Below are 23,001 nucleotides of genomic sequence, written 5' to 3'. Positions count from 1 at the left end.
TTGTTTTTCCCAGTGTTCTTTTTGGGCTTCCCCAGTCCTCAGGGGGCTGCAAAGTCTTGTCCAGCTTCAAGTTGTGGAATACCTAAGGTCCTTCATTGCCGAAACATTCACAGCAACGCAGGAGGTTGTTAGATTTGCTTATATTTCAAGATTTGTTACCTGTCCTCCATGGACTGGCTCCTGTGCCGTACCACGTCTGTAAGTTTAATCTATGATCGATTGAGCTATGATAGTTGGATCTTTCATCATTCATCAGTTTTATAGATCAGCCTTTAAATAGCCAACCTAAAGCACCAAAATTTGTTGTGATGGCCTTCATTACCTGGCAGGTGTCTGTAGCCATCGTCTCTAAATTTGACACCACTTCACAAATACCTCCAGTCATTCCTTGCCACTTCTGCCAATTGCTTCACTGTGGTCCCCAGCTCTGACACTGGGCTTTCTGACTGTATTATAGGACAACCATGCCATGTTTATTACCATTCTACATAGGAACCTAGATGATTGTGTCACATCTTGTTCACCTGGATTTCCCTGCTATACTTCTGTTTGGGGTCTCTAGTAATTTGGTGCCATTGCCCACTGGCAAAAACTGTAAAGGCAACATACCTATTCTAGATCCCAAGGTAATTGGAAGCAATCATTTTAATTTACATGCAATGCTGTTTTTATGACCATACTAAAATGGTTTGTATTCAGTAACACCATGGGCGACTTTGTTATGTATGGTTTTGAGAAATATCCACAAGGATTGGTTAATCATGTTGCCACTTTCTTAAGTAGTTGAAATAGTATGTTTCCCTTCGTCTGAAAAATGTGTTTCATAAACACTCTTCCTGCCAAATCGTTGTACTGGAAGCTGAAGTAGTAAAAGATTTAAGTCTTTTGTGTCAATTTTAAACAACGCTTTACGCCAAGTTTTCCCCTGTAATTTTATTAGGTTTTACAGTGGGACTCCCTTTTTGACAAAAATATATGTGTGGATATCTTGGCGTTTTTAAAGGTAAACCAACCCTTTTTTGTTTTTAAATTCATAATTGGAGCTTTTTTAAGCTAAAAGATTTTTATAATGTGATTTCAAGGAGACCACATTTGCTTGACAATAGACTTCTTATTTATATGCTCTTTCTCCTCCCTAGAGTACTAAATCTGTCTTGTATCTGCAAGGACCCTATCATTTGGAGGTCTGATTAATTGGCAACATAGGTGGTCTATCACTGGTACTCAGCTTGGCATTATTATTTATATGGCTTAAACAGTTTCTGCAAGCACAATCAAGAGTTTAATTGTAGAAGATGAAAAATCACAGGTTCTGAATTTGTGTGTTAATTACTAAGGAGGACTAATGTAAATCTGTACTTGTTTCCTGGCCTACAGACCAGTGGTTTATAAAACTGTCTTAGCCATCAATTGGAACCCAAATTTATAGGCACCACAATACCTTTTTGTTTTTTGTGTGTTTTAGTGGCTTTTTAAAGCAGTATTAAACCCAAAACCATTAATGAATAATATTATGCATATAATTATATGCAGCTTAAAGAGGTTGTAAACTCGGTACAATTTTTTTTTTTTTTCCTACAACCTGAAAGAGAAATACATAATGAGCTAGTATGTATCGCATACTAGCTCATTATGAAATACTTACCTTAGAACGAGCCCCCGCCGTGCCGTCCGCTCTCCTCTATGACGGGCGACATGTCCAGTCGCCCGTCTTCCGGGATTGCGGCATCCGGCCATCTGATTGGCCGGAGCCGCGGTGACGTCACTCCCGCGCACGCGCGTGGGAGCCGACAGTCACGGCACGGGGCTCTGAAGGAACGGCACCAGCGGCCGTTCCTTCATAGCGCATGCGCCAGTGACGTCACTGGATGCATCGAAGGTAAATATCTCCTAAACGGTACAAGTTTAGGAGATATTTACAGTACCTATAGGTAAGCCTTATCATAGGCTTACCTATAGGTACAACTTGCAGAGGAGGGTTTACTTCCTCTTTAACAATCATTAGATTTAGTGCTGTATCAGATTTCTTTGGCTCTTTCTTCTGTTTTCACCTGGTGATCTGGCCAGTAACACACCTCCTGTATTAGTGAGACACAGCTCTGGAGGAATGAGCATAGGTGGCATAGCAGACAGGAGGGAAGTATTAAATTTATTAGCAAATTCTGAACCACCAACATATTGAAGTCAAGCTCCAGCTCACGCTTGATAATCAGTTACAGCAAACAGATTTTTTCCTTTTTGCATGAATAAATAAAAGCTGATTATTTTAATCACCCTTGTCAGTGTTAAGTGGTTTCTCTCATCCATAATAACTCCGTGCTGTATCTTGGCCTAGGCCAACAAGGCCCAGGCCTAGGGTGGCACTTTGCAGGGGGGGGCAGCAAAAAAGCTGCACCCTGCACGAAAAAAAACCAGCCTCCTCCCGGGTCCCACACGAAAAGGGTCTCCGTCGGCTTGCGCTGCACATTTTAATATAGTGCCAGTCTTATGGGGTGAATTGGGCCAGAGGGCAGAGTCCAGGAGGCAAATCAGTCTGGCAACCCCATAAAGCGGTCAGTGATGAGGCTGCACTGATAAGGCGGCACAGATGGGCACTGATGAGGCTGAACGTATGGGAACTGATGAGGCTACGCTGATAGGCACTGATAGGCTTGTGGTCTGTGGTTCACAGATGACAGGGCGGGTTGTAAACAGTAAAGGGCGTGGCCTTTACAGGAATGGATGGGTCATATATAAAATAAGGGGGTGCACAAGTTTAGTCAGGCCTAGGGCAGCACAAAAACGAAATACACCACTGTAATAACTGATACATTCTGCTTGAGAGTTTGTGTTATGAAAAACAACAGACTTTTTGGCTGGATCACCAGATGAAAATAGAAGAAATAAATAGAAAACTAATACAGTCATTACATCTAAGAATTGGTAAGCTGCAAAAATAAAATGTTTACTTTTGTGTTAAATACTGCTCGATTTACTTATTTTGTAGATGAAAGAAGATACTTTATCTTTTTTTAATATTCATATTGTTATATCAATATCTTCCAGTGTATAGCCCTCTGTTTTGGGGCATTCTTCAGGGTATTACGGGTAGTCCATCTGTATGGACTCTGGGTGACCTTTATGTTTACATTGCTAATATTGTGTGATGATAGATTTGCCCTAGTATAAACATATTAATTATTAGAGTTAACGGGCAAGTAAACCAGCTGCCAATTTGGCTTCTCTACATAATTCCAGTGAAAATCGCACTGCATTTTGTACTATAGACATACCAAACTTCAAGAAAGTCTATCCGCAACCAGCGTTCCCATACTAGAATTTATAAATAATCTTTGCTCTTGAACGTACATGCAATAACAGCTGCATGTGATTTAATATATTATGTCTTACATTAATTTACTGGTGTGATTACTTTTTTTGGTTTGTTTGGGAATTTAAGAGCTAACTGATTTGGAAATGTACTTTTTTACTAAAGCATAAATACAGAATAGGCTGTGCTCGGCTATACATATTCACATATTTATTAAAATGTAATGGGAGAGTTAAATATGCATAAGTATGCTTTAGAAATAGTGAATGCACCTTTTTGGAGCTTCAGGTGTTGAGCTAGGGGGGTTTTGGATGCTCAAATTTGAACAGGGACAATTTAAAAGCATAGAATACGGCTTGTTCGGCCTTTTGGAACTTTGGGTGAAACACTCATCCTACTGTATCTGGACAACAGAAACAAGTCAGGTCTACAGAAACCCCTGTCCTTATCTCATCTCCATAATATTGAGGGGTGGAGTTCTGAAGACCTCAGTAGTAATCCCTGCCTCTGCTGAAGAGATCGATAGGTATTTTTTGATCTTATTAAATATAGCAAAACGCTTTCAATGGTAGTTTTACCATTGTATATTTAACGGATCAAGAGGAACGTTTTATTATATATATATATATATATATATACACACACACACTTTATTACCAGAAGTATTGGTACGCATGCCTTTTACATCCACATGAACTTTAATGGCATCCCAGTCTTAGTCCGTAGGGTTCCATATTGAGTTGGCCCGCCCTTTGCAGCTATAACAGCTTCAAATCTTCTGGGAAGGCTGTCCACAAGGTTTAGGAGTGTGTCTATGGGAATGTTTGACCATTCTTCCAGAAGCACATTTGTGAGATCAGGTGCTGATGTGAACGAGAAGGCCTGGCTCACAGTCTCTGTTCTAATTCATCCCAAAGGTGTTCCATCAGGTTGAGGTCAGAACTCTTTGCAGGCCAGTCAAGTTCCTCCACTCAAAACTCGCTCATCCATGTTTTTATGGACCTTGCTTTCTGCACTGGTGCGCAGTCACGTTGGAACAGGAAGGGGCCGTCCCCAAACTGTTCCCACAATGTTGGGAGCATTAAATTGTCCAAAATGTCTTGGTTTGCTGATGCCTTAAGAGTTCCCTTGACTGGAAAACTAAGAGGCCAAGCCAAACCTACAAAACAACTCCACACCATAATTCCCCCACCACTAAATGATTTGGACCAGTGCACAAAGCAAAGTCAAGACATGCATGAGAGTGTGTGTGTGTATATATAATATATACAGTGCCTTGCAAAAGTATTCGGCCCCCTTGAACTTTTCGACCTTTTGCCACATTTCAGGCTTCAAACATAAAGATATAAAACTAATTTTTTGTGAAGAATCAACAACAAGTGGGACACAATCATGAAGTGGAACGAAATGTATTGGATATTTCAAACTTTTTTAACAAATAAAAAACGGAAGAATTGGGCGTGCAAAATTATTCAGCCCCCTTAAGTTAATACTTTGTAGCGCCACCTTTTGCTGCGATTACAGCTGTAAGTCGCTTGGGGTATGTCTCTATCAGTTTTGCACATCGAGAGACTGAAATTTTTGCCCATTCCTCCTTGCAAAACAGCTCGAGCTCAGTGAGGTTGGATGGAGAGCGTTTGAACAGCAGTTTTCAGTTCTTTCCACAGATTCTCGATTGGATTCAGGTCTGGACTTTGACTTGGCCATTCTAACACCTGGAATGGTTCACAAATAAACATATCCATTGTAGATTTTGCTTTATGTTTTGGATCATTGTCTTGTTGGAAGACAAATCTCCGTCCCAGTCTCAGGTCTTTTGCAGACTCCATCAGGTTTTCTTCCAGAATGGTCCTGTATTTGGCTCCATCCATCTTCCCATCAATTTTAACCATCTTCCCTGTCCCTGCTGAAGAAAAGCAGGCCCAAACCATGATGCTGCCACCACCATGTTTGACAGTGGGGATGGTGTGTTCAGGGTGATGAGCGGTGTTGCTTTTACGCCAAACATAAAGTTTTGCATTGTTGCCAAAAAGTTCAATTTTGGCTTCATCTGACCAGAGCACCTTCTTCCACATGTTTGGTGTGTCTCCCAGGTGACTTGTGGCAAACTTTAAACGACACTTTTTATGGATATCTTTAAGAAATTGCTTTCTTCTTGCCACTCTTCCATAAAGGCCAGATTTGTGCAGTATACGACTGATTGTTGTCCTATGGACAGAGTCTCCCACCTCAGCTGTAGATCTCTGCAGTTCATCCAGAGTGATCATGGGCCTCTTGGCTGCATCTCTGATCAGTCTTCTCCTTGCATGAGCTGAAAGTTTAGAGGGACGGCCAGGTCTTTGTAGATTTGCAGTGGTCTGATACTCCATCCATTTCAATATTATCGCTTGCACAGTGCTCCTTGGGATGTTTAAAGCTTGGGAAATCTTTTGTATCCAAATCCGGCTTTAAACTTCTCCACAACAGTATCTCGGACCTGCCTGGTGTGTTCCTCATGATGCTCTCTGCGCTTTAAACGGACCTCTGAGACTATCACAGTGCAGGTGCATTTATACGGAGACTTGATTACACACAGGTGGATTCTATTTATCATCATTAGTCATTTAGGTCAGCATTGGATCATTCAGAGATCCTCACTGAACATCTGGAGAGAGTTTGCTGCACTGAAAGCAAAGGGGCTGAATAATTTTACACTCCCAATGTTTTAGTTTTTTATTTGTTAACAAAGTTTGAAATATCCAATAAATTCCGTTCCACTTCATGATTTTGTCCCACTTGTTGTTGATTCTTCACAAAAAATTACAGTTTTATATCTTTGTTTGAAGCCTGAAATGTGGCAAAAGGTCAAAGTTCAAGGGGGCCGAATACTTTCGCAAGGCACTGTATATGTATATGTGTGTGTGTATGTATATATATATATATGTGTATATATATATATATATCTCTATCTCTATCAAAATTTACATGAAACCTAGAATTGCCATAAAACTTAATAATTATAGTAAGTTTGGTTAAAAAATAATAATAATAATTATAGTATGTAAACTCGTAACTTTAGGATTTGAGCAAAGCAAAAGTGAAAGCCCTTGGGACAAGGTTTCAGGTATGGGAGAAATAGCTATCCCCTCCCCTATTCTATAATTTAGCACTTTGTGTGTATTGGGGCTTTTTAGGGGTTCTGGTGTCACTAAGAAGGGTTTGTACAAAACACTGCAAGTATGAGTTTGTGCATTATGGTGCATAGTACATTGCACTACCTTTTTAAAGTGTTTTTTTTTTTTTTTTGTATTTTAAACAAAGAAAATGTTTGAGATCAGTGTTCCTCTATGTCGTTTTGACTTTGTGTTGTATTTCTTTGAGCTGTATCTGTTCAGAGGATTGCAGTGTCCATTTAGGGAGGATGAAATTCTTCATGTGTATCTAGAATGTCTCACCTTTGTGCTTGCCACCATATTGCTTTATATTTATTTAAGGTGCTTGAGCCTCAGAGTTAGGCTGGTTATAGATGTCAGATGATGGATGTTCATGGGGAAATCATCCAGTTTTAAAAGTGTACGTCTGGGCAAAAAGAAAAAACGATTTACTACATGTCAGTAATAATGCGCATATCCCATGGTTTGTCTGTTTAAAAATGCTGCATTAACATAAAAATACCCATTGCTCTGGCAAATATCGAGATATCCTAATTTTTCTGTGTGAGCTTACAATACTGTCTGTGCCTCTACTGCAGATTTCTCAGCTCGGTCTAGATTCTCCTCTCCTGGACAGTGATTGGATCCAAAGTACACAGTCAAGGTGTTACATTTGTGAGGGTGTGACTGTCATTGGTGCGATGAAAACTAGAACTGTTGCTCCTAGAGATTAAATGCCTCATTGAATTTCTTCTGAGTACCTAATTGTCATAAGCAAGCCCCCCCCCCCTTTTTTTTTTTGCTTCTTAATAAACAGACCGGTTTTGCTCAGATCTATATGTTAAATGTTATTCAGTCAATGAGTTTCAGCAGTTATAACCTTGAACCACTCTATAGATGGACTTAGGCACAAAAGAACTACTGACAATAAACAGTTCTGGTCTGGATTTGAACTAGTTAAACTAAATAAAGTCTTTAACCAAAGTTGTCAAACAGCCTGCGCTTCATATTAAATCCTTGTTAAATTTTAACATCACCATAGTAGTGTATGACCAAGCTAGCTTGCTGTAAATGAACATGCAGACAGCAACATTTTGCAGCTACCAGCTTTACCAAAACTTTATCCTCCGTCTATAGAGTCTATAAGCCCAACCAAGCAAATGGCTACTTTTAGGAGAAGTGGTAACACGTCAACAGAAAGGGAACAAACTGCACTGCCAGAAGTTGTTTTTGATGTTTTGAATAGTAGGGAAGGCTAGAGCTACAACAAAGATATGTTTTCTGTATCCCCATTGGTTAAGATCTACACTTGTTCAACTGATGATAAATACTGGTCACTAGGGGGTGTATCTGCTGATCTGCTGCTCACCTCAGTCATGTGATTATTGCCCAATATGGTGCAAAATCGCCACTTTGGGCAACTGTCCCATACCTTCTGGAGTCTTAGTGCCAGTTCACACTGCAGCGGCACGACTTCGGGGGCGACTTGTGAATTCCCGTGCACCGCGACTTTGGCGCGACTTGCACGGACTTCATAAAATTAATGTCTATGCAAGTCGCTTCAGGTCGCCCCTAAGTAGTACAGGACCCTTTTTCTAAGTCGGAGAGACTTGTGTCGCTCCTATTTGAACGGTTCCTGTACCGAACAATGGGAGCACGACGGACCGCGACTTGTCAGGCTGACAAGTCGCGGTCCAAGTCGGATCCGTGTGAACCGGCATTAAAGGATTATTTGGTTCTTCTTGTAGCTCAGAAATTCCTATATATATGCACTATAATTCCTTTGTGTCTTCCTGATTTTAATGCTTTTAGTATTATTGGTGTTATTGTGGTAATGTGGTCACAAGTTAAATATTGTCTCTTTTTTTTGTTTGTTACAGCAGTTGCTGAGTTCTCCTTTGTGGAGTGAGGCTTGGAGGAGCCTCTCCTTACCCTCCTGTATCAAACATGGACCCCAATGGTTGGAGTGAAGCCGGCAGTCCGGCAGAAAGCACAGGGGACCTGGGAGACTCCATGGAGAAGAGCCTAGACAATGACGCAGAAGGAGTGTGGAGTCCAGACATTGAACAAAGTTTCCAGGAGGCATTGGCGATATACCCACCATGTGGGAGGCGCAAAATTATCTTATCTGATGAGGGCAAGATGTACGGTGAGTTTCCCGCCCGTTAAAAAAAAAAAAAAAACACTTTTATCTTCTAGCTACAAGGCCAATGGCTCTGTGAGATCCAGAGTAAAACTCAAACCATTGAGACTAAAAATGTCTAAATTGTGTTAAAAGAGGCTGCAAAAGAGCCTCAGACCCCAAATCAGGAGTATGTGTCCTCTATACAGTATAATCACGTAAAACATGATGTGTGTGTATTTATCTATAAATGTGGAGAAAGGTCAAAATTCCTTATCCGCATTAGGTCATTGGGAACAAGTAGTAAAGCCAACACATCAGCATGACAGCCAGTAAACTATCATTTTTATGATAGACATTAGCATGGTCCATAATTTCATCACAGTAGGTTTCCTTTACCTGGTTAAAGATGGTTGCTAAAATGTTCTAATAAGTACGGAATGAAAATGTATTTCTTTCATTGTGGATAGAGTAGGAAAGTATTAGAGAGTCTGCACATAATTTATAATAAAAACATCTTTGCCATTCTGAAGCTTCCTTCCAACCACTTTGCATATTATTTTATATATACTGTTATTCTGTACTTGCCAAATATGCTGCAGAAATCTCCCTCCACTAAGTCTGGCTGCAGCCATTTTAACTATGGGCAGCTGAAGCTGCTGACCACTTCCTGGATTTACACACACACACACACACACACACACACACACACACACACACACACACACACACACACACGCATGTATGTGTGTGTGTGTGTGTGTGTATATATATATATATATATATATATATATATATATATATATATATACACAGACACACACCACTGCTGGCTTGCACAGTTCTCCTCTCTTAAAGAATACTCATGGATCTCTGCAGCTTCCTGTTATTTCCACCCTCATTCAGCCCCCTCCAGCTCTGCAACTCTCCTTGGCTTTCCTATGACTCATCTCTCCCCCCCTTGCTGACAGACTTACACGAGAGTTGAGAGAGCTGTGCATGATGTCATTAGCCTAGGCTAATGACCAGACGAGAGAGGAAGTGGGCTGTATAAAGGTATTTACTGGCAGAAAAAAAATGTTTTACTATCCAAAGTTAAAACAACAAGGGGGGAGGATTTAATAGATGGACAGATGAAAATATAACTGAAGAACAGTAAAAGAAGAGGAGGATCAGAAAAGACAGGAGCAAACAGCCTTTTTATAGAATGAGGAGGATTAACCCCTCAGGTTTCTCTGAGTATAACAAGTATGCTGTTCTGCATATACAGACTGATTAAACAGTCTATAGTAACACTTTAACTGCTAAAATATTGTTAGCAAATGTTCAGCTTTAATCTGTAAGACTGGCTATACATTACACAATTTTTTTGTACAATTATCGTTTAGATTTAGCAAAACCATATAATATGAGATCAAACCTAAACCCTTTCAATTTGTATGCAATCAGTCAGGCCCCCTGCACTATATAGTTGAAGGTAAATCTAAAGGAAATTGAAAATTGTAAATGTATTGCCAGCTTTAGTGAAGTCCATCTAAATCTCATAGTTCATCTAACCCTACCCTCTCCCCAGATTGACCAAGGATGGCCCCATTGCTCCCCCATCCATAGCGGAGCCACCTTAGAACAGGTAGAGTGCTACTGACCAGGTGAAAATAAAGGTAGATGAAGCAAAAAAAAAACATATGCAGCTACTACATTTAGTTAGCTAAGCCAATAAGCAATAATCTGTTTCTTGGTTTAGTATGGAAAAAAAAAAAGTTTTGGTTTTTAGATTTTACTTTCTTGTAAACAAAAGGACCAACTTTTCTATAATTTGGTAAAAGCTTCCAGTTTTTTGTACCCTCCCTAGGTGCAGTGGGTCCATATCTGCCTTCAGGTAGTTTCTTTTCAGATTTATTTACTGAACTCCTTATTTTATCTAGTTTACAGTATCTCACAAAAAGTGAGTACACCCCTCACATTTTTGTAAATATTTTATTATATCTTTTTATGAGACAACACTGAAGAAATTACACTTTGCTACAATGTAAAGTAGTGAGTGTACAGCAGGGGTCTTCAAACTATGGCCCTCCAGTTGTTTAGGAACTACAATTCCCATCATGCCTAGTCATGTCCGTGAATGTTAGAGTTTTACAATGCCTCATGGGACATGTAGTTCCGCAACAGCTGGAGGGCCGTAGTTTGAGGATCCCTGGTGTACAGCTTGTATAACAGTGTAAATTTGCTGTCCCCTCAAAATAACTCAACACACACAGTCATTAATGTCTAAACCGCTGGCAACAAAAATGAGTACACCCCTAAGTTAAAATGTCCAAATTGGGCCCAAAGTGTCAATATTTTGTGACCAAAATTGGTTTCCAGCACTGCCTTAACCCTCTTGGGCATGGAGTTCACCAGAGCTTCACAGGTTTCCACTGGAGTCCTCTTCCACTCCCCAATGACCACATCACTGAGCTGGTGGATGTTAGAGACCTTGCCCTCCTTCACCTTCCATTTGAGAATGCCCCACAAATGCTCAATAGGGTTTAGGTCTGGAGACATGCTTGGCCAGTCCATCACCTTTACCCTCAGCTTCTTTAGCAAGGCAGTGGTAGTTTTGGAGGTATGTTTGGGGTCGTTATGTTGGAATACTGCCCTGCGGCCCAGTCTCTAAAGGGAGGTGATCATTCTCTGCTTCAGTATGTCACAGTACATGTTGGCATTCATGGTTCCTCAATGAACTGTAGCTCCCCAGTGTCGGCAGCACTCTTACAGCCCCAGACTATGACACTCCCACCACCATGCTTGACCGTAGCCAAGACACACTTGTCTTTGTACTTCTCACCTGGTTGTCATCACACACGCTTGACACCTTCTGAACCAAAAACATTTATTTTGGTCTCATCAGACCAAGGTTCCAGTAATCCATGTCCTTAGTCTGCTTGTATTCAGCAACTCAAAAACTGTGGGCTTTCTTGTGCATCCTCTTTAGAAGAGGCTTCCTTCTGGGACAACAGCCATGCAGACCAATTTGATGTATTGTGCAGCGTATGGTCTGAGCACTGACAGGCTGAACCTCCACCCCTTCAACCTTTGCAGCAATACTGGTAGCACTCATATGTCTATTTCCTAAAAGACAACCTCTGGATGTGACACTGAGCACGTGCACTTAACTTCTTTGGTCGACCACGGCGAGGCCTGCTCTGAGTGGAACCTGTCCTGTTAAACCACTGTATGGTCTTGGCCACCATGCTGCAGCTCAGTTTCAGGGTCTTGGCAATCTTCTTATAGCCTAGGCCATCTTTATGTAGAGCAACAATTCTTTTTTCAGATCCTCAGAGAGTTCTTTGCCATGAGGTGCCATGTTGAACTTCCAGTGACCAGTATGATGGAGCGAGAGTAATAACACCAAATTTATCACACCTGCTCCCCATTCACACCTGAGACCTTGTAACACTTAAGGAGTCACATGACACCGGGAAGGGAAAATGGCTAATTTGGACATTTACCCTTAGGGGTGTACTCCCTTTTATTGCCAGCGGTTTAGACATTAATGGCTGTGTGTTGAGTTATTTTGAGGGGACAGCAAATTTACACTGTTATACAAGCTGTACACTCACTACTTTACATTGTAGAAAAGTGTCATTTCTTCAGTGTTGTCACATGAAAAGATATAATAAAATATTTACAAAAATGTGAGGGGTGTACTCACTTTTGTGAGATACTGTACATTGGAATGACCTGTTGCTTGGCCTGCCTGCTCTCCTCCACCTGGCATGGGTGTATTCTTTGCTGGAACTGCTGTTTATTGGTGTCTGGCTGTGAGAGATCTAGAGTTAGCTTTTGTTGTGTAATACCCTCGTAGTCTCTCCCCTCCCACCCTTTCTTTCCCTCTCTCTGCCTTTCTAGGGGGTCTGTGATTCCAGTAAATCAAGCCTGTGCAAGGTCACATGGAAAGAAGACACCAGCGGGAGGGGGGAGGGGGAGGAGGGGAGTCAGGCTGGAGAGAAGAGGGAGGGGGAGGAGGCGGTGGTGGTAGATGAAATCTGATCTTGGTCTCTGCCTGGCAGGACAAGCTCCAGTGTGTTTGGAGGGGTTGGTGGGGGAGTAACACATACAGACCTAATCTATTACAAGCCAGGCCTGCAATGAAGGATTGCAGTGTACGGTTAACCCTCTCCACACCTGGCCGGGCTTAGGACATGTTGAGAATGTTTGCTCTGCTCTAGAATTTGCCGACACAATTTTGTGTAAATTCGCTAATCTGTAAAATTCCAGGGCTGGGAATGAACACCCATTGTCAATGCACATTGCCCGGAATAAATAAATACTCAATGGCAATGAGGCATTCGTTAGATAATTAGATGATGCAGCTAGTTTATCCTATGCTAAAAATGCAGCAGATTATTTGGCCCAGGTTAAAAGTTCTGATTCGTGTACAAATCTTCTCATTTATACCTATCCATTAGGTTGGGTTGTGGTAACACGTCCATTTAATGCAGTGTGTTGGTGCACTGCAGCACTATTAATTTTCTATGGCACCCCAGGGCACATGCGCTGCAATACACCACAAAGCAGAACTAGAAGGACCTGCTTTAAAGGATAACTCTGGGGATTATAGAAAAAAATCTTTCCTTGCAGTGGGGACTCTGCACTTCAAGGGTTAAATGCTTGCTAACTCTAGGGCAGGGGTCTCCCGAACTTTCTAAACAAAGGGGCAGTTTATGGTCCTTCTGGCATTAGGGGGCTAGACTATGGCCAATGAGAGTAGAAAACATCCTGCTGTCTGTGTAAGATAACAATGCCCCAGCTTTGGTACTAGGGGAAGGAACAGTGCCCCATCCATGGTGTCAGTGGAAGATAACAATGCCCCAGCTTTGGTACTAGGGGAAGGAATAGTGCCCCATCCATGGTGTCAGTGGTGCCTCATACAATTGGGAAGAATAGAGTTCCAAGGGCCAAAAAAAAGGCAAGCAAAAGGGTCACCATTTGAAACCATTGCTCTAGGGCAGGGGTGTCAAACTCAATTTCATCTTGGGCCACATCAGCATTATGGTTGCCCTCAAAGGGCCAGTTATATCTGTAAGATTAGATGTCCAGAGCACCCTACAGCCCCTTACATGAGATGTCAAGAGCCCCCCACCACCAGAAGTCAAGAGTCACCCACCCTTCCTTACATCACAATGCACCTCCTTACCTTGTGCTGCTGCCAGGAAGAAGATTCAGGTGGATTTGGGAAGAAGAAAGTACAGGGTCTGGAGGAGGACCAGAGGAGGGTTGGAGTCAGCTTCCAGAATCTGCTGAATGCCGAGTCCAGGGGAGGCAGAGACAATGTGGTGTTGCAGCTGCACAGAGGTTCAGGATCTGTAGGAGGAGTTGTGCCCTCCTCTATGCTGCGGACTACTGAGAAGGGGGGTGGGCAACAACGAGTCTTTCTGCAGCTGCACGGAGAGGCGCTGGAACTTGCAAAGGAGTTCTGTCCTCTCTGTTGCCGACTACTGAGACAAAGTGGGGGCAGAGACAATGGGGGTGATGCAGATTCCGGGTGAGGTGCGAGGGCCACATGAAATAGCCTGGGGGGCCACATTTGGCCCGCGGGCCTTGTGTTTGACACCTGTGCTCTAGGGGATAAGGAATACAGACTTGTTCACTTGGGTACAGAGCTTTTTGTTGTGAAAAACCAAGCATACTTCTGCACATAGGAGTCATAAGAGATTGGATGAGCAGCCCTGGATGCAAACTGTACATGTGCACATCAGCTCTGTCCAAAAGAAAACACTCGGATCTAGGTTACTAGAATTCAGCCACAACTTGTCATTGATTTGTACAGGTGACTGTACACAAACACCTGCCACTTAGAAATACACACCCTTTAATGCAGACATGTCCAACCTGCGGCCCGGAACCTCAGGCAATGCGGCCCACTGCCCCCTGACAATTTTTTTTTTTTTGCTGGGCAGGAAGGAAGTCAGGTCGGGGGCGTGGCCACAGCAGCTTCCAACTAACTGTAGGCAGAGGCTGACTCAGAGGGGGGAGGGGAGGATGTGCAGTGTTTCTGACTCTAACCACTTCAGTGATTTGAAGTGGTCATGGTGGTAGGAGTGTTCCTTTATTATCGTTCAGAAGAAGTAAACCTCTGTATACTGATTCCATTTCATTTGATCATCCTCTAGTTGTGTTAAATCAGTGCGGGGGGCGCGGCGGCGTGGGGGCATTTTATTACTTCTCTAAATTTCTCTACACACAATGTGGCCCAGAGAAGCCAAAAGGTTGGGCACCCATGCTTTAATGCAAAAATATGCTTCTTTTTCATGTGTACAGCTCTCTGTGTCTGTGTGAATGAGCCCTAAGTTGTAAAAATTGCCTTACTCCTCCCTGCATCTGTGTGACCTTCTATAAGGCTATTGGTGTAACATTACACATAGAGAACAGGAATAATTCATGCAAAAATATTTTTTATATTGTATCAAAAAATTTCTTGATTGTACAATTCTAGGGTTCTTGGTACATGTGTAAGATGACACAAAAAGCCCATATACAGATTGCAGTGGGACTTCAATAGCAGACCAGTGTAACCAAAAAAATGCTGACATACATAGGAGCACAATGAGAATGAGTTGTAATCCAAGGGAACAAAGTTGTAAATATAAACAGGCAGGGATAAAGCGAAAGAGAGGGGGAAAGACCCATTCCACTATGATAGACTAGAGGGCAAAGCGAGAGGATTCTCAATGTAGCCATCCGGTCTTATTCTACAGTTTCCAGGTGTAATCTATAAAATGGTTTATATGTGATAATTTCATTAATACCAGGTTGAATAATAACATTTAATCGTTCGATCCATAATATATATACTAATATATATGATTACTCATTTTGAGAACTAATTTCTGTGTATTCTATTAGCAATTCTTGCATTTTTTTCCTTTTTGTTTGCACCTGCACTTTTGCACACAATAGGTATTTTTGTGATATAATCAGTTTACTGTATAATAATTGGTAAATTTTGGGCTTATGAATACTATTGTTTATAGGTATACACTACTGCACTGAAGCACTAGCACTTACTTGGCGCACACACACACACACACACACACACACACACACACACCAGCACTTTATTCTCAGGTGCTTACAAGCATATATGATTGCTCTAAGCACTAGCACTTACTACCAGTATATATTTGCATTGGCACTTTTTGTCTCATAATTAATTTTACAATCACCACTTAAAAATATATTTTTTTCATTATCAAATAATTTTTTCACAGATATTGCACCTAATTTATTTTCCTTACGTTCGATCCATAATATCTCTCTTTGAAGGATACGTCTACCCAATCACCACCTCGGGGATCTGGGGAAACAACTTAAAATACAAAGAAAGTTTATTACATTACACTGATTTATTAAATAATTCCTTATATGTGAAACTGATAAAAGGGGACAACAGAACTTGGAAGAGTCCAGTTCTGAGCCTTAAGTCCAACTCCAGTGTAGGCACAGCCCCACTGCAAGGTATTTTTGCTTATTTTGGTTTGGGGAAACCAAAGAAAGGGGGAGGGGGGGGGGGAGATTTACTTACTGGATCCTCCACACCTAGCATGTAGCTAAACCAGACATTACAACTACTTTACCTCCCCTTCTAGCCATCTAGGGTCCTGATGTCCTCAAGACCAAAGCAGGGTTTGTAACTGCACTAGACATGAAGATGATGATTCTAGTCAAACATTGGTGCAATTTCAGTTCCTAGCAGATTGCCTATGGCTCAGATTGTGTTAAGTGATTGTTATGCATGCGGAGGTGGGGGGGTAGAGTTGGTAGCCGGAGCAATTATGCACAGCAGTGGTTTCCCTTTGCTGAGCCAGGAGCTAGGAAGCCAAAGCTGGAGCTGGAGCTGGAGCTGGAGTCAGCAGGGGGCAGAGTTGGTAGGCAGAGCAGCTCTGCACAGCGGAGGGTTCCCCTTGCTGTGTCGGGAGCCAGGAAGCTAAAGCTGGAGCCAGAGTCAGCGGGGTGCAGGGTTGGTAGGCGGAGCAGTCCTGCACAGCAGTGGTTTCCTCTTGCTGTGCCGGGAACCAGAAGTTTATGTGGGAGTCGAAGTGGGCGGGGGGTGGCGGTGTTGGTAGGCAAAGCAGCTTTGCATAGGGGTGGTTTCCTCTTGCTCTGTGCACCTACAAAGCATGTCATTGGTTGCTTAGTGTGCCGGCGGTCCTAGCAACCAATGACTGCAATAGAAGGCACCTGTTTTCAAAATATTTAACCCCCCCCCCCATCCCGGCACCCTAAGGTGGCTGCCTAGGTCACCTTATGCTTGCACCGGCCCCCGATATTACTTTTCTGGGGACAACCCAACATTTTAGATTTTTTTTCACTTCCACTTTCAGTAATAATGGTAAACAGGACCAATAGAGAGGTTCAATCTCCCTAATAGGGGGACAGATGGCAATAAAAACCACCTAATAGGCATTCTAAACCATCTCCACTCTTTTCAAAACTTAAAAAAAAAAAAAATGTGCCTTTTAGTTATACTTTTAAACAGGGTTTTTGAATTAGGATTTTGATTTAATACAAAAGTTTATTTTTAGGTTGCCACCTCCATATGTAGAGACCTTTGGGGTCAAGGCCCTTCAAGACTTGTGTTCTCTTGATGCTCCGCTCTGCTGCACTCATCTTCCCTGGTACTCTTTCTGCAGTACTGCATTTGCCCTAGCCATTGAGAATAATGGCCTGTTTGTTTGAGAGGTCATAGTGGTGACTATAAAATAAAGTTAACCTTTAACAAAATTGTGTGTATTGAATCCAGTGCGGTGCTCTGATATGGATATGCACCATATTATCAAAGAAGAAGTGGCCGCCAGTCTACCTCAGTGACATTAGAATATGATAGAATAGTGGCACTCTTTAGCATTTTACTTTTAGAATGATTACAGAAATCAGCTCATAGGTGTGTTTTTGTTCGCCTGCATAACAGATAGGTGCTATACATTATATGTTTCATATTACTCCACTCTGTACACTGTGCTGTCAATGATATACTCAACTCTGTGCACCGTGCTGCACATTATATGCTCCACTGTGTACTATGCTGCAGCTGCATATTATGTCCTCCATTCAGTGCACTGTGCTGTACAGTGTATGCACCACTCTACAATGTGCTGTACATTATATGCTCCATTCAGTGCACTGTGCTGTACAGTGTATGCACCACTCTGTACAATGTACTGTACATTATATGCTCCATTCTGTGCTGCAGCTGCATATTATATACTCCATTCTGTGCAATGTGCTGTACGGTGTATGCACCACTCTATACAATGTGCTGTACATTATACGCTCCATTCTGTGCACTGTGCTGTACAGTGTATGCACCACTCTGTACAATGTGCTGTACATTATATACTCCATTCAGTGCACTGTGCTGTACGGTGTATGCACCACTCTGTACAATGTGCTGTACATTATACGCTCCATTCTGTGCACCCTGCTAAACATTGTATACACCACTCTGCACCATGTGCTGTACATTATATGCTCCATTCTGTGCACCCTTCTAAACATTGTATACACCACTCTGCACCATGTGCTGTACATTATATGCTCCATTCTGTGCACTGTGCTGTACAGTGTATGCACCACTCTGTGCACTGTGCTGTACAGTGTATGCACCACTCTGTACAATGTGCTGTACATTATATACTCCATTCAGTGCACTGTGCTGTACAGTGTATGCACCACTCTGTACAATGTACTGTACATTATATGCTCCATTCTGTGCGCCCTGCTAAACATTGTATACACCACTCTGCACCATGTGCTGTACATTATATGCTCCATTCTATGCACTGTGCTATACACTCTGGTGTACATCTATAATACTTACCACTACACATTATACATCCTATTGTATTTTTTATAGTTCACACTTCCACTCTGTAGTATATAGCCTTCCACTGTTTATCAGCAGATAGCATTTCTTTTCATGGACACTTCTGTACCCAAACAAGAACCCTTTTGCCCGTGATTTTTACTGACTGGGGTACATAATTGCACAAATATAAATAAATCTTTTAGAGAAACTGCAAAATAATAAAACGTTCTTCTGAAATGGCCTTTATTTGCCAAATTGTACCTCGTGCCTCCTTGTCGCTAGTGTCTGGTGATTTTTTTTTTTTACCCTTCTTGAAGGTTCTGCCCACAGCATAGTGGCCTCTATTGTGTGGTGACAAGCACAGTTTAAGTGCTGCCTGAAGGAAATCCTCTATTGGTGACCCCCTCCCTTTACTCTTGTCACGAGTCAGGATTAGGACATGTGACCATGGTGAGGTCTCTATTCTCCATTTCTAAATTGATTCACATTCTTCAATGCCCTTCCACAACTGGCTTGCATGCCAGGAATTCCAGCATAGCTGGCCACATTTGCTCAGATTCACTGAATTACTTCAGAGTGAAGCACATGTGTCTTCCAGATGGGGCCGTTTTCTGTGAAATTGCATATGGAAGATTGATGGGACGGAAGGGAGAGAGGAGCGGAAAGGATACAGCACTCCTCGGTTATGTACAGTGCGCCTCTCTTGAAGACCTCGTATATTGTATGCACATGTACAAGGAGGGTACTGTCCCATTGGCACAGAAGGCTGGGGGTATTGCCATTTACATTCTGGGAAAAGCTGGTGTTTGTGGATCTGACAACCAGCTATTCTGTGAAAGTATCTGCAAAGCTAATAATTGCTTGTAACAGCCTTTCACGTCTTTTTTTTACTATTTAACCTGCCCTAGATGTCCAATCAAGGGAGACTGGCGGTTGAAGTCAGCCCAACCTGTTCCCATGATTTTTTTTTTTTTCCTTAATATTTTTTCATATAAAAAAAACTGCCTTTTATTTTGTAAATAAAGCGGTAGTAAGCCGCATTTTTTATTTTCAAACTCCTTTAAGACAATTTCTAGTATGCATCACATACTAGCACATTATGAAATACCATATAACAAAGCTTTCCAGTGGTGCGCTGCCCCTGCTGAAGGTGCTTCCATGTTCACCTGGTCTTCCTTCCAGGTTCGCGTCCTCCACTTGTCTGGCTGTGCCGCGATGACGTCACTCCCGCACATTCATGCTGGAGTCACAGACTGTGGCATGGAGCTCTGAAGGAACAGCACTGGTTGCTGCCCTTTGCCCTGCTTGTTGTAGCCAGTTAAACTACAACTTTGGACTCCTAAAAAATGTTCATTTGGCATACTCTTTGACCTATTACACTTGTATTTCTCAACTCAGATGAATGTCCACTCCTGGGGATCCTCATCTTTGTGGTGCGTGAGCTGCCGATTACAGGCCACTCATCAAGTAAAGACTTTGTTTGACTTTTGATAACCATGTCCATCGCCCCTCTTCCACTATCTTTTGGGCTATTGTACATATTGCTTGAATCTCAGTGATACTGTAGTGAACTTTCAAATGTATGTATGTATGTATATATATATATATATATATATACACACACACAATATGTAGTGTGTGTGTATATGTTTGTTATGTTTGTGTATATATATATATATATGTGTGTGTGTGTGTGTATATATATATTAGGGACTGCCATTGCTGACCTCTTTCTGAAAATTGTATGCTGACCCTTCGGGTCCATTCACACTAGCGCAACTTGTCAGGCGACTTGCATTGACTTCAATTATACGACTTCACAGGTCGCCCCACCAAGTCGTGTTGACCCAGTCTGAATGGGGTCTTAGACCCCGTTCACATTAGGTCGCTCTGACTTCGGGGGCGACCTGTGAAGTTGCGTGCACCGCGACTTCGTCACGACTTGCACGGACTTCATATAATTGAAGTCAATGCAAGTTGCCTCCAGGTTGCCCCGAAGTAGTACAGGACTCTTTTTCTAAGTCGGAGCGACTTGTGTCGCTCCTATTAGAACGGCTCCTGTACTACTCGACGGTGCGTGACTTGCCAGGCTGACCAAGTCGCCTGGCAATTAGTAATAGTGTGAACCGGCTCTTAGGCTTAAATACTTTGAGTAACTGACAAGGAACAAATATGCGTAGCAATAAAGTCAGTATCTGCAAACCTAGTTTAGCGATATATGTTGAAGCTAGAAGGTCAATCTGCAAGCCAGGCAACTAGTATTTTCAGTAGAGCGCAGTGATGGTGCCAAGGACACTAAGGTATTATTAAAAGCCAAGAAATGCCTTTTACAACACGGATATCAAATATCTGTCTGAAGTTTATGAAAAATCTTTGTGTTCTATTCTATGCTCCTATGCAGTACTAACCATTTTTTGCCCCACCCCCTTCCCTAAGAAGTGGTAAAAGTATTACCACTATAAAGGCCAACTGAACCTTCAGTTTAAATCCACTAAATACATTCCATGTGCATTAAAACAAAAAGTGTGTATGGGGCTTACAGCCACAGCCTGGAATATCATGTCCCTTGCCAGAATGCTGCAGAGAGACTCTCGTTCTGTTTCTCTCTGCAGAGGTCCAACACACCACCTGCTGAATCAGACTTGTAGTTCTGCAATCAGCAGTGCTCCTGCTTCCAGCTGATTGGAACTCTTGCATTGACCTGGTGGGGGGGGGGGGGGTATTTCTAGGGAAAACTAACTAGGACTTTGAACACCAGGAATGTATCTAGCTAATTTATAATTAAACTCTAAGAATAGTTTCCCTTTTAATCCTTTTTATCGCACATCCAGAGGGATTTTGGGGATGCAGAAATTCACTATGTCTGTGCCATCTTTACTGTGAACACTGTGTTGCTCGCTCGGCCATTCTTTTTTTTTTTTTTTTTTTTTTCTGTGTTTGGATGAGGTATAGAAGAGGGTGGATAATGTCACGATCTCCGCCTCGTCCAATCAGAGAACGCTATGTATTCATCTTTAAAACTACAGAGGGGCTGAGGGAGTGACCCCCCTAAACAAATGGCAAGTTGCTAGAGCAGGACCTGGAATCGACCAGTGCCGACTATTTGGAGCACAGACTACTACAGTTAATTTTTGTGTCTCCAGCAGCCCCCCAGATATGCAATAAGAAGGATTAGATATAAATAGCTGGGCCAGTGTCATGTAAAAAAAAAATGATTCCGGACATTCAGCTTTAAACTTTAAAATTGTGCTTTAATTTTATCCAAGTCATTTTGTTGCTTTCCATCCAGTATCAACCACAGCACTCTGTCAGTCCCAGTTTTATTTCAGAATTTTAAGCGATCAATCAAAATTCTGGAGTTAGGCCAACAAAAAAAATTGCATTACCTATTAAAAGGCGTTTTTCAATTCTGATTGCTTGATCACTCGAAACAGGGAAATTAAAAAAACTCAGGCGGCAGATTGCCATGTTTGAAAGTTCATGGAAAGTTCCAAAACTGGTAGGAAAATTTCCAAGTGTATTGCCAGCATTGGTCCACACTACTGCCAAAAGGAAGTTTTCAGAGTATGTTCCTGGCATGCTTGGCCCACCACTGGCATTTTGTAGGCTGGTTCAGTACAGTCCTACTCTCCTAGAAGAGTTGACTTGTGGTTGTGCAATGCCAAAAACAATCCAGAATGCAGCATCTGTAAATGGTAACCCTACATACCCCCATGTTTTCCCACGAATGGCACTTTTCCACTGCAAGTACCGGCTCGGCTCTACTTGGCCTTCTTGGCCCGGTTTGGTTTTTCACTGCATGGTACCGCATGGTGTCGGAACGGTTCGGTTCGGTACGGTATGGTTTGCTTTTCCACTAAAGTAGTACTAAAGTAAGTGGGTGGGATAACAACGATTCTCTGACCAATCAGTGGCTAGTAGTGACAAACAGTCAAGGCTGCATGCAAAGGATTGTGGGATATGGTACCGGTACGGCCCTGTTGGAACCACAACTGAGGTGGTACTGTTTAAGCGAGCCGTACCGTTCGGTTCCATGTAGTGGAAAAGCGCCGCCATACCGTACCGAACCATTCCTACACCGTACCATGCGGTACCAGCAGTGGAAAAGCACAAAGCGAGCCGAACCGTTCGGTTCCATGCAGTGGAAAAGCGCCATAAGTGTCCTAATCCTGCATCCATGTGTCCGATGTTTAATTGTTGGGTTCACTTGTCAGGACATGCACACAGTCCTCAAGGACATTTTTAATATCATATTCTCCGTCATGTCTTCCTTACTTCATGAGCAGCTGCTGCTCCTGCCCTTCCCTAGCTACGCCTCTGAGCGCTGGTTTAATTAATGTTGAAAATTCAAAGATGAGGCTTTCTTCTTCTATAGAGAACTATCCTGTATGAACAGCTGTGACCAGCTGTAACATCTCATTTTATACACTAATCTCCCAGACTGCTGGCGGCTCAAGATCTCATTATTAATGTTGGTAGCGGGCAACCTAATTGCATTGCCTGTAGTAAATTATTCTGGTGGGGACATCATAGTCCAGACCCTGTAAAGGAATGTCTACATGCACCATTTCTCAGTAATACATATTTA

General features: G+C 42.2%; 1 protein-coding gene across 1 annotated transcript in view; it reads left to right on the top strand.

Annotated features, from left to right (window-relative positions):
* Nucleotides 1-7,602: 7,602 nt before the first annotated feature.
* TEAD2 (TEA domain transcription factor 2) overlaps nt 7,603-23,001 on the top strand; it is a 93,086-nt gene continuing 77,687 nt past the window's right edge. The window contains exons 1-2 of the mRNA XM_082273790.1: nt 7,603-7,623; nt 8,322-8,590. Of these exons, the coding sequence (XP_082129916.1) occupies nt 8,389-8,590 (202 nt within the window). The 5' untranslated portion in view covers nt 7,603-7,623; nt 8,322-8,388. The remainder of the gene's footprint in view (nt 7,624-8,321; nt 8,591-23,001) is intronic.

This window comes from Pelophylax lessonae (assembly GCF_965119305.1).
Source record: "Pelophylax lessonae genome assembly, chromosome: 12".
NCBI lineage: Eukaryota > Metazoa > Chordata > Amphibia > Anura > Ranidae > Pelophylax > Pelophylax lessonae.
Note: the sequence above shows the minus strand (reverse complement) of the source record. Positions and strands in the feature narration are given on the sequence as shown.